This window comes from Calypte anna, chromosome 6, assembly GCF_003957555.1.
Source record: "Calypte anna isolate BGI_N300 chromosome 6, bCalAnn1_v1.p, whole genome shotgun sequence".
Classification (NCBI taxonomy): domain Eukaryota; kingdom Metazoa; phylum Chordata; class Aves; order Apodiformes; family Trochilidae; genus Calypte; species Calypte anna.
In genome coordinates, this window is record NC_044252.1 from 16,595,679 (window position 1) to 16,607,903 (window position 12,225).

The 12,225-nt window shown below is 40.5% G+C and overlaps 1 protein-coding gene across 6 annotated transcripts in view; it reads right to left on the minus strand.

The window, feature by feature from the left end:
* The window catches only part of MARCHF8 (membrane associated ring-CH-type finger 8), an 89,466-nt gene that overhangs the window by 56,263 nt on the left and 20,978 nt on the right, over positions 1–12,225 (minus strand). For 4 of the 6 annotated variants that reach the window (XM_030452993.1, XM_030452988.1, XM_030452990.1 and 1 more), the window contains exon 2: positions 8,750–8,928. The exons of the other annotated variants lie outside the window; for them this stretch is intronic. In XM_030452993.1, the coding sequence (XP_030308853.1) occupies positions 8,750–8,845 (96 nt within the window). In that variant the 5' untranslated portion in view covers positions 8,846–8,928. The remainder of the gene's footprint in view (positions 1–8,749; positions 8,929–12,225) is intronic. 6 annotated transcript variants of the gene reach the window in all.

Here is a 12,225-nt window from a genome sequence, read left to right on the forward strand (position 1 = left end):
AGAGAATAACCTGCCTCCACACAGATTTGCAGAATAACATGGGCAAGCTTTTAATGTCCATTTTTGACGGCTCTACAGAAACCCCTAAGGCAATTTAGAGTGTACTTTCAAACTAACAATGAAGCCAAAAATCCTCCAAAAATCCCACAGGTTCATGGAGATACTAAGTACAACATACTTAAGTAAATGAACACAACACACTAGTTCTAGTTGACACAGAGAGTGAATCAGTATTGATTGAGAGTTAGAAAAAAATCTGATTAACTTTCATGAAAAATAGCCACAAATATTTCTCTCTCTGTGAGATCTAGAGTAATGATTTTCCACGGTATAAGTATTAAGAGTAGGAAATGCTATTCTCCTTCAAGGCAGTAAGGCACACTGAAAATCTTCATCTCCAAGTCCAGCTTTGATAATTCAAGTAGGTCACACAAAAATTCAGATGTACATCATGTTTCATTTACCGTAAGGTCCCTGAAAAACCTAAGCACATGGTACAAACTTATTACTGGAAATGCTGTAATTTTAAAACTACACTAAAAATTGTTTCCAGATTTATAGATTCCAAGTATATGAATATCTGTGCTAAACACACACTCTTGCAGTTCCACTGACAGATGTATAATGTACATGCAAAGCATTTAGTGACATGGTCCCAGACTCTTGCTGCCAGGAACACCACAGATGCTGCACCATGAACACACTGGAACCACCACCAAGAACGTGGTGGAACCACACAGCATGCACCTAGCACAGGGGTGAAGCCAAATGCTGCAGACATGAGGACAATCTTCTCCCTGACCCACACAGCCACCTGTGTTAGGTCCACAAGGAATCAGATGGAGTCTACATTCAAGTATATGAAAAAAAAAATAGGCCACTTGTACTCATTTGCATCAACATCAAAGTAGTGCTTATTTACAGGAAAACTGGATTGTAAATAGACATAAACCTTACAAATAAGTGAGCTCATTCTTTCCTTTGTCTTTTAAGATGTCAAAATTCAGTTCTTGACTCCTAGAAAATGAAATCCTGAATTTCAGCCACTGACCTCATGGAACACCCATTTGAGCTCACTCAGTAATAAAAGTGTGCTTCCATTTGTAGCTGTCATGGAAAACCTCCATAAGCAACTTCCTAAAATAGGAGCAATATTTTCAACCAAAGAGAAACATGTTTAGTAGTAGATGAGGCACCATCACTTCTAGGATCAAGGGAAGTTGAACCATATCATAGAATCATAGAATGTCAGATTGGAAGGGGCCTCAGGGATCATCTGGTCCAACCCTCCCAATATTATTGTTTATATGATATTCCTCAGCTCCTCATGCAGCTTAGACTTGTGGATCCTAAAGGCAGATTCTGTTTCTATCTTGAAAGATAGATAAAGCATTCAAGACACACCATGCCTCCTTGGCAGAAGGGTTAATCTTTGTTCTTCTCTCAAAGAAACCACAACAAAACCAAAACCTAAACAAAACCAACAAAAAAGTGCAAAACAACCCCAAAATGTACCTACTTTAAGTTTTCACCAGTTAAAGAAGTATACCTGACTGAAAGAGCAAGCAAACAAAGGCAATCACTATGCATCAATGCATGAAAAAAAACAACATATAGGAGGAAACCCCCCTATACTTCTGTGTCTCCCATCTACATAAATTACCTTTAATAAGCAAAAAGCATTAAAAAACTGTTTGCAGGAACCTGGCACATCACTTTAAAGAAACAGTAAGCCACTGGATGTTGAAAATCACTGCAAAATAAGATCAGGGCCCTGACTCATGTCTCTGTGGAACTGTGATGCTTCCAGTGGCACTCTGCATGGACACAGCTATTTATATACATACACAGCTCACTGTAGGATCATGGCTGACACACACTTCTGGCTGGAAAGCAGACAAGCAAGAATGGTTTTGCCATGGAAGAAAAAATATAAACTCTAAAATCACAAGCTCAGATCCAGAGCTCCATTTATGTAAAGATGTTGCACATTTACATCAGAAACATCATCAGACCTTGCAAAACACCACTAACAAAACATGAAAATTCATCAGAAAATTGTATTTTCAAAGCATAATCCTTAGTTTCTTCAAATGAGTTTCTAGTGAAAGCTAGACAGAGATGGTGTTAATATCAGACAAGTGGTTTAAAAATTCAGGTTAATGCAACAGCTACAGATCATAATAATTAACCCTCCTGAGCCACAAAAGCAAGGAGTTTAGCAATAAGCAGACAAAATCAAAACAGAGATTGTATATAAAGGAGTCTCATTACAAGCAAACAGCAAAATCTAAAGTTTCCAAAGTTTCTTCTCTGAAGCATCACTACATAAAATAAAATTCTGCTACTGTATAAGTTGCTGTTAGTTTGTATGTTTATTGGATTTTTAAGAGAAAAGGTTTTGTTCTCTTCTTCTTCAAATCCCTTTCAGAAACCACTTCCTGACATTTGTCTTTCATACTTCCTCTCCACTCAGAAGCCATCTGCTCCTTTCCTCACACACACATGCTGCACACAGTCCAAGAAAAACACAATGCAGAACCAAACAGCGAAACAGCATGATCTTAATTTTTTTTTTTTTGGTTAGGACTGCTCAAGCAGGAGCAGCTCCCTCCCATCCTGTCCCCTCCCTCCTGCTTCCTGCCTCCTCTCTTCTTCCTTCACTGAAGTTTGCTGAGAAGCAGCATGCTCCAGATTCCAAGCCTGCACTCAAGCACAAAAACAGCAGAACAGACCCCACAGCATTTTACATGTTCACCATGACTGACTCAAGTGATGCCCACCTGCAGGAGGAAGCTCCCTCTGGTCTCCATGCACACTGTGCCCACTGCAATCTGCAGCAGAGCTCTGGACCAGCTCAGCAGAACCGGCATCTGAGCAGGACTCAGGGAAAGCAGTCATCTCAAAGGATCTGAGTGACAAATGTTTCCAGCTGCTCAGCTTTTGTCCACACACGTGAAGCCCTCCACAAGGCCAGTCAGCAGGTAGCCCCCTTCCTAAACTGAAGGATCTGCAGGCACCTGAGGGACTTGCCCAACTTGCCCCAGTCAAGCAGGGCAGTAAATTCCAGACCAGTGGTTTAGTCCAGACCTGACTGCACTCTGTGTGCTTCTTGCCAGTTTTCCACACAGAAAGGCAGGTTTGTAGTGCTCTTGCTGCTGACACAGCCCTGAAGTTAGCAATGGGCAGGAATGTCTCAACTGCTCATGACAGGAGGGTGGGCAGGCAAGGGAAAAAGCAGCACCTCAAGTACTCACACCACTGCCAAGACATTAAAAAAATGAAAAAAGAAATAGGCAGTGTTCCATGATAGCACTTTTACAGGCACATCACAGCAACTGCCCAGGAAGGGTTTGATGCAAGTAGTAGTTAAATTGTCTTGACAAGCACAGGAGCAACTCTCATAATAACCAAAAAGAGACATCATGAGCAGGGGGGTGCTCAAGCACGTACAAATGTACATGAGGAGAATAAGAACAGACGATAAGAGAGGCATTTGATGTGAAACAGTTTCTTGAGCAATTTCTGTATTTACTTTGTGCTCCTTACTAGACTTTACCTGCTAAAGGTAACAGGACTGAAAGTATGTTTAGGCAATTGCTTCTACACAGACACATACTACAATGTCTTTTTAGCATAGGAATCAGCAGTTGAAATACCATGCTCTCAGCACAACAGCATGACCACAGGGATACAGTTTATAAGGATGTTACAGCCATCACAGCCCTCTGACACACTGATGTACTGAAGTGCAACATCAACTTTAGCTAGATAAATTCTTTATAATTCACTGAAAAACATTCACTGTAAAATCAAGGTCTGAATTGTCGGAAATTATTTTGCAGTTCTCACTTTGAGGCTAAGCCTATAAGCAGTATGCCAGGAGATAAATTCTGCTTTTCATGGAAGGCTTAAAGGATACTTGGACAAAAATTCTTCCATAGGTAACCAGTTTCTATATAAAGCAAATTTAACAAAAGAAGAATGCCAGGCCTGGTGCTAATATACAACATAGCTACACATTAACACACAGATCTCATTATAAAAATAATCAAAGGATTTGCAGCCTGGCTGCTTGATGAATAATTCGGTTCAAGCAAAACCAACCACACACACAGCTTTACATATGCCTGAGTATTTGGATCAAGTTTAACCAGTCAGAGCCCACATTCACAGCTCAAAGTCCAAAAAATGAAAAAAAGTCACAGAATACTTCTGCACCTTAAAAAACAAAAACCACTCAAAGTGTCACACCGGATTCAAGAATGTAAAGCATGCACCTTTTTATTGCTGCTGATCTTTGACTAAGAACTCTTGCAAATGCATCAATTGCTTTTTAAAATTCTTCTTCAAGTCCTGTTTTCCAGCAAGATCTGTCTTATTTGCAACCACAGGTCATAGTGCCTTTACTGCTGTAAGATGCAAGATATTATTAAGAAGGCAGAAGAAATTTAGCAAGCTGCATAATATACTTACTGCACCACAATTTCATCCGGACAAAATAGTTAGTCATAGTATCTCCAAAAAGACAGGTTTGAAATGATCATAGCATCTCTGCTGAGCACACAGCAGCAAGTAATACTACACAGGATTTGAAGACAAAATAGTTCCTCTAGAGCCGAGGACCAAAGGGAGTGTTGCTCAGTCAAGTGGAATCAGCAAGTTTAAATTTTACTAGATCATTCATCTGCTTCTGTTGTAAATGCTACGTCATCTTTAATGACAATTCAGAATTGCTTCCCAGGTCCAGGCCATTGGGAAGAACCAGTACTGTGCACCCAAAATGACTTGCAAAAACATCTTATGATCTCTCATTCAAACACTGATCCCATCCATCCCTGATCTGCTTATGAGATCTGCAACAATCATAGCACAGGAGGCCCCGTCTGGGAAGTTCCTCACACATTTTTAGAAGAGCAGTGTAAAAGCAGCTGCTCAGGGAGCTTTACTCATGGCAGTAAGATTTACTAAGAACTTGTAGTACACATTAGTCCACTTCAGCAAGCAAAGCACAGCACCCTCAAATAGGCAATGCTGCAAAAATAAAACAGAGCAACACCTTTGCTACATGCCAGTGTTGGTTCCCCATTTCCAGTCCAAATCCTGAGAGCTGTTAGCTTGTGTATTTGCTAGGAAATACCACTGCCAGCATGTTACCCATCACACAGGGCAGGGTGGGGATTGTAGCACCTCACAAACAATAGAGGGACTCTCCCTTAGACCAGGTAAGTATGAAGCTATTCCTAGTAAAGGATAAGTAAGAAGCTAATAATGGTTATTAATAGCCCTTAAAGCTAACAGTTAATCTCAGTTAAATGCTAAAGTAATAATCCCTTTAGGACCTTCCCTGTTTTTACTGATGAACTGGACAAAGTTTCAAGGAAGACTGCTGTCAACCAGTTTTAAACTACTTTAAAGCTTGAAAATTACACTAACCTGAATCAGAATCTATCAGACTCTGCTATTTATACAAATCACTGAGGACTTGTAACAGAAATGGTAAGCAGGAGCTTTGCCTTTTACCACTTCTTCAAATTTGGTAGGATTGTTGCCCCAGATTTCCAGAAGTATTGAATCTACATGTTGATCTGCCATGAAGCATGTCTAAGGACTACAGACCACACAGTTTGAGAAACTAGATTGTAACAATAAAGGTGGTAAGGATTTTGTGCTGTTCTTCACTGTTAGTCACAAATCATTAGTCCAGAGAGCTTGTTCTTGTAACATGGAAAACTATTACTAAAACAAGTTAAGCCTTAACCTGAAGCATATCTTGACCAGAAGCATAAAACAGAAGAAATAGTAAGAGAACTGAGCAGTTCAGCTTGAAAGTTTTTCCTCCACACCTTTACTCCAAATGTGAATAATTAAACACATCCACAATTGCAAAAGAAAAGGATATAACAAATCTTCCTTCAGGGGAATAGGATGAAACTGTCTGCTCACAGACTGGCAAAGTTCTCTCTCTTGCCACATTGATACTTCATTTTATGCTGTTCTTTCGTGAGCCTTTTCTCTGAAGGACTTCTTATGAAGCAGAATACAGGGACAGACAAGCCAAAAGTCTAGTTTGAAATAGCAAGAACAAAATCAAGACAAAATTTCATCTGGTCGTTGACACACAATTTTTATTTGTCTTGGCTTTAGCCAGAGTTTGGTAATAAAGAGGGGAATATGCACATGAGACTGCTCAATCTACAAAGCACATGCCTGGCAACACCACTTGGTTTAAGAACATAACCTGGTATTACAAAGCAAACCTACATATTTATATTTGAAGTAGTAATACTTGTTTTGATTGTGGTTTGGGGTGTGTTTGGCTTTGTTTAGATTGGCAAGTGCCTTTGTACTACTCAGAAGATTCAAAGACCAAAATGTACGTATTTGTTTATCTGTTGATCCTTCACAGGAAAGGTCAGGAATGTTTCTATTACATAGTAAAGGTAAGGTGAGAAAATAGTGCCACTCAAATCAAATTATGAAATATTGCACTTGCTCCTGAAAAATTATTACTTGTTTTTACAGAAAACTCCATCTAGGCCATTCACAACATGAAGAAGTAAGTGTGAGTTGTGTTCTGCAATGGAAAGTCACACAATTGAAATATAGAAGTACTGAAGTTACACTGACTTTGTACTTAAGTTACAAAATAGAAGTACAAATGCCTTCTTTCTCTGTTTTACCTAGTGTCCTTCTCCTGTACAGCAGATGTTACCTAGGGCACAAAAATAATCTACAACTGTTCAGAAGATTTGCTCAACACAGGATCACACTCACTCTGCATGCTGATTTTTATATTGCAGTGGTTTCTATCTAAAACAGAAAACAGGCATTTTGAAGTAATTAAAAATATGAGAGCAACAATCTACAATTGTAGATTGCAGCCACAGTGTCCATACAGCTGTGCATTAAGGTCAGCAGGCAGTTCACCTGGTACTCCAGCTGTTCCAGTTGTGGTTTTTGCAGAATACAGGACATTTTGGGGATGAGAGAATATGCTGACAGAGACAGGAAGCACAAGATTTGGGAAATGTGAAATGTTTACAGGTTAACCTAGTCTATTGCTTGCATGCCCTCAGTCCCCATTATTTCCTGTGCAATACTGCACATATTTAAGTAAATATTCTGTTCAGATTAAATTGTCCCAACACATGAAAGTACAACAGCAGCCTGGCAAGGAAAACAATAATCATCATTAAATTAGCTATCATGATGGAAACATGGGAGATTTGTTAACACTGAAGTTGCTGCGTCAGAAATGAGGAACAGAAGATTTCAGGTTCCCACTTCTGGTCCCATTGCATGATCAGTTACCACAAGATGTTCTGCTCTGGTTGGCCTCCTAGTCCTCATCACCCAGGGCAAGGGTAGTTAATTTGCAGCTCTGCCTTGCATTTGGTAGAGGGACTGTTTTGCTCTCTGTCAGCACATATAATTTCTACATAGGAGGGGATCAAAGGGAAGTAACAACAGTGTCCTCTAACCTAGAGAGCTGCCCAGATAGTGTCTACATGCAACAGGTGGAAAGGGATATTCCAGGAGACTCCTGAGTCAAGGTGCTTTATGGCTTTAAAGCAACTCATCTGTGAAGATAACATCATTTTAAAATGTTACTAAGGAGAAGACTCAAAAAACAATGTGATGATTTATTTTTACTGACTCACCAGTGACTTTGGTAGGTACAAGACGGACAGATGAGAAGGATAGTAAGAGCAGATGATCATAACACATCAGAAGCAACTTTTTTTATCCTACCCAAAGGCAGTCTTAGTTAATCCCTTTTTGTACCACAACAAGTCCCTTATACTTAAGCTATGCCCTATCTGTAATTGGTATCATCCTAGGCCTCCTCAGAATAAACCACTGCTGAGAAGTCCACAAAACAGTATCTGCAGCTGTACTGTAATATGGATGTTATTTAACATAATATATCTCTGATACTATGTTAAAGCTAAAAAATCACAAAGAGGTTTCTGTGGAATTGAGAGATAATATAAATTCCAAAGCAGTACAATGCACACTAAAGCATGATGGTCTTTGGGCTGGATCAGAGACACAGTCCAGGGGTAAAGAAGCACACTTGAAGAGTAGACACAGTATTATATTAAAAATTAAGTAGCCTATTAACAAGATTCTTTTAGACCTATAATCATTAAATACTTCAGATTATTTGTGCAATTCAGTTCTCATTAGCACTGCAACAATATGTCAAAATTATTCCATTCACACACATGCTCCTAAGTTAAGAATACAAACAGTATCTCCAGAAAATATCTCAGCAAGTATACACAAAGGTATTTCCTTCCTTGGTATATTCTACTCAACATGAACCACAACATGGCTACTAGATGCTGCCAAGAGCCAAGGAAAACAGGATGCATTGTTGCATATAGGGTTCACAAGCCACGCTATTTTTCTGTTGGAAAGGTAAACTACAACAGTAATAACTTCCATGACAATAGTACTACAGCCATCATTCAAAATCCCTGCCTTGAATTCTTATGAAAAATAGAAGGTCATAGCTTGCATTTTGCAGGTTACTTAACACCAATCTCCGTAATTTTGCACTCAGCTGCTTTAAGATAGGAAATACAAGAACAGAGAGAGAATTTGGTAACATTCATCTTCACTAAAAGTAGCAGTCATGTAAGCAGTTTGGGCTTTGGAACAGATTCAAGTCTAATTTGATAACCTCTATACTTTTATACTTAGATAACTTCCTGTGAAAATCAAGTATATCTGACAGTACCTGTTCGTCTCTTTCTTTGGTCTTGCTGCTGGAGACTCTGGAAGAGGTAACATCCTGAGCTGGAATGACAGAGATTTGATGCAGTGGCATGTTCATCACACCACCTTGTTTGGTCCTATCATTTACAGGAAGAAGACTTGAAGGCAGTGCTCATTCGGTGCCATTGTCAGGCCTTGCAACTAAAAAATAAAAAAATTAGATTATGTTAAAGTAGCTTGAAATGCACTTATTTCTAAACTAGAGCTAAGCCATAAGTTGGACCAAGATGCACGTCTTTTCTCTCTGGATTCTGGACAGGTTGGATCAATGAGCCAAGACCAATAGTATGAGGTTCAACAAGGCCAAGTGCCAGGTTCTGCATTTTGGTCACAACAACCCCAGGCAATGCTACAGGCTTGGGGAGGAGTGGCTGGAAAACTGCCTGGTGGAAAACGACCTGGGGGTGCTGGTCAACACCTGACTGAACATGAGCCAGAAGTGTGCCCAGATGGCTAAGGTGGCCAACAGCATCCTGGCCTGCCATCAGAAATTGTGTGGCCATCAGGAAAAGGGAAGAGATTGTGGTGCCCCGGTACTCAGCACTGGTGAGGTTGCACCTCGAGTCCTGTGTTCAGTTCTGGGCCCCTCACTACAAGAAGGACACTGAGCTGCTGAAGTGAGTTCATAGAAGGGCAACCAAGCTGGGGAAGGGTCTGGAGAATAATTCCTATGTGGAGTGTCTGAGGGAATGTGGATTGTTTACTTTACGTGGGTGTTGGCCTCTTCTCTCAAGCAAATAATAGCAGGACTTGAGGAAATGGCCTGAAGTTGCACCAGAGGACATTTAGATTAGGTATTAGGAAGAATTTCTCTACTGAAAGAGTAGTCAGGCACTGGAACAGGCTGTTCAGAGAGGTGGTGAAATCACCATCACCTACACAAAAATGTGTAGATGAGGCACTGCTGGGCATGCTCCAGTGGGATGGTGTGTGCAGGGTTGGCTTTATTTTTTTGTTTGGGGTGGTGGTAGTTTTTTGTTGTTATTGTTATTGGTTTTGAGGGTAGGATTTTTTTTGGTTTTTTCTGGATTGACAGCTGGATGCTGTGATCTAAGAGATCTTTTCCAACCATGACAATTTGTGTGGTTCTATGACAGTTTACCTGCAGCCTTCTCTCCTCTTGGCCTGCAAGAACATGGACTGTGAGCAATTAAAAATTCAGGACCTGCACTTAACAATCTGAGCTGACAATTTTCTGCCTAATGTCTCATTTTCCCTAATGCAGCAGTTCACAGTCTGCAAAAGATATTCAGACAAACCACAGAAACCAAAACAAACTATTCTGCTTCCAATAGAAGCACGGAGATGTGGCACTTCAGGGCATGCTCTAGTGGATGTGGTAAGGTTTTCCTGGGTTGACAGCTGGACCCTGTGATCTTAGAGGTCTATTCCAACTGTGCCACTTCTGTGAGTCTGTGATTCTGAACAAGAGAGTCTGGTGCACTGCCTGGATGAGAAAAGACACAGGAGTTTTAAAGAGCTAGAACTAGACAGGTCAGACCATATGCAAATGAATGGATACATAAATTATCAACCAGTTCTGAAAGTGGTAAGAGCAGAGCCAGATGGCAGGGCTCACACTCTGGATTGTGTGGATGGGGAGGAGGAAGAGCAGTGGGAATGTGCTACCCAGAGTGCAGGCAGCAAAGCTTGTGCAGGTAGTTTCCTAAACTGCCAGCCCCATCAGACTGGATTGAACTGCCTCAGGCATCATCCTGAAACAGCCTGAATGTTGTAGTTCTGGTTAAAAACAGTCAGTGGCCTGCATTTGATTCCTGTCATTCCTATAAACATGTATCAGCAGGCAACATGAAGATGCACTATGTGAGCTGTTTCTTTCTTAAGGGTATTAGAGAATAATAAAATCAAAATCCCTTACTAGAAATCAGGAATTCACTGAACTACACACACTATGCTTCTTTTACTAATACAACAGGAAAGCATTACAGATAGGAAAGTCAGTGAGAGATGCAAATCAGCCAAAATTTGCAACACTAATCTGAAAGGTAGACAGAATTAGCCATACCTTTTATTAGATTAGCAAATATACATTAAATAAAGAGCTTTTTGAAACACCTAAAATCATGGAGTATTTATTTGGAATGTAACCTGCTGCAAACAAGACACAATCAATTGTGTTTAAAGAAAGGATTAGAGGGGAATTAACACAGCAAGGACTATAATAAAAAGGGCAACTGGATGACAAAGAAAATATGCTAGGTAATATGTTCTGTGCTATAGCCAGAGACAGCTGAGACAAGGGGAGTGAGACAGTCCCTGCTCTGTGTCCCCTTCAAAAAGGGTTCGAGGCTTGCAAGCAAGGACATGTCATTATCATAAACAGAATATGAAAAATTACTAGAAAAAACAGTTAAACCTCTCTGATGATGACAAACAAGTCAAACCAGTTTTTCTGCAGGTACTTCCAGCACTTCCAGTGTGTGTTTGAATTCTTTTAAAGAGCTCAAGCAGTAGATATGATATAATCCAGTTAGATATTCAAAGAGTACGAAGCAGCCCTTCTCTGGTAAAGAAACCTGGCAGACACTCTAATAAGTCCTGCCTTTCTTCAAGGGTGGCTTAGGAAAAGCTCAAACTTAACCCAGATGCCACACTGTAGCATCCCCAGTCTGGAGGATCTCCAACAACACACACACACTCAAAAACTGTCTGAATCAACCTGAAGCTCATTAACTCCACAGCGTTAATTAAAGGATAAAGTTACATGAATCAATGGACCATCTGTAGCACAAACAGACAAGGATGCCAGAAAAGCAATGCCACTCAACAGAAAGGAAGTTATGACAAGCTCCACAGAATGTTTTCCACAGCAAATTAACACCATGTGCTCCTTGATCAGGAATGAGGTCTTGGACACTTGTGAAGAGGGATCCAAACTTCAAACACAGAAAACTTAAGGCCTGACTAAAAGGCCCCCAGGGAAGAAATACTAAGGCAAGGTACTTGCCTTACTCCTAGGTATTCCCTTCTCTTCAGGATTCCAGGTAAATGTTCTGAGCATCCCTCACACAACCTAAATGGGTTTCCTTATCACTACAGTACCTTCACCCAACAGCTGACTACATTCCCAAGTGGTGACAGATAAGGGCTCAGCTTTTGACCCTCTTAGGTGGTCAGTAAACCACACATGCAAGGGAAGTCCCATGACCATTGTTGTAGATGCTGTTCTGTTCATGGAGAAAGGATTTTCCAGCTCCTTTTTGCCTGAAAAGCTGAACTTATCATGGGACGGCAGGATAGAGAAATAGTATGTGCACCAACAGGTATATTAATGGCAACAGAAGACTAGGGAAGGTGTGGGCTCCCCCAGAAAGGAAACAGGAGAACTAGTGACATGGGATATGGAAAAGGCTGAGGTTCTCAATGACTTCTTTACCTCAGGGCTCCAGCCACACTCCTGAAGTCACAGATGACAAT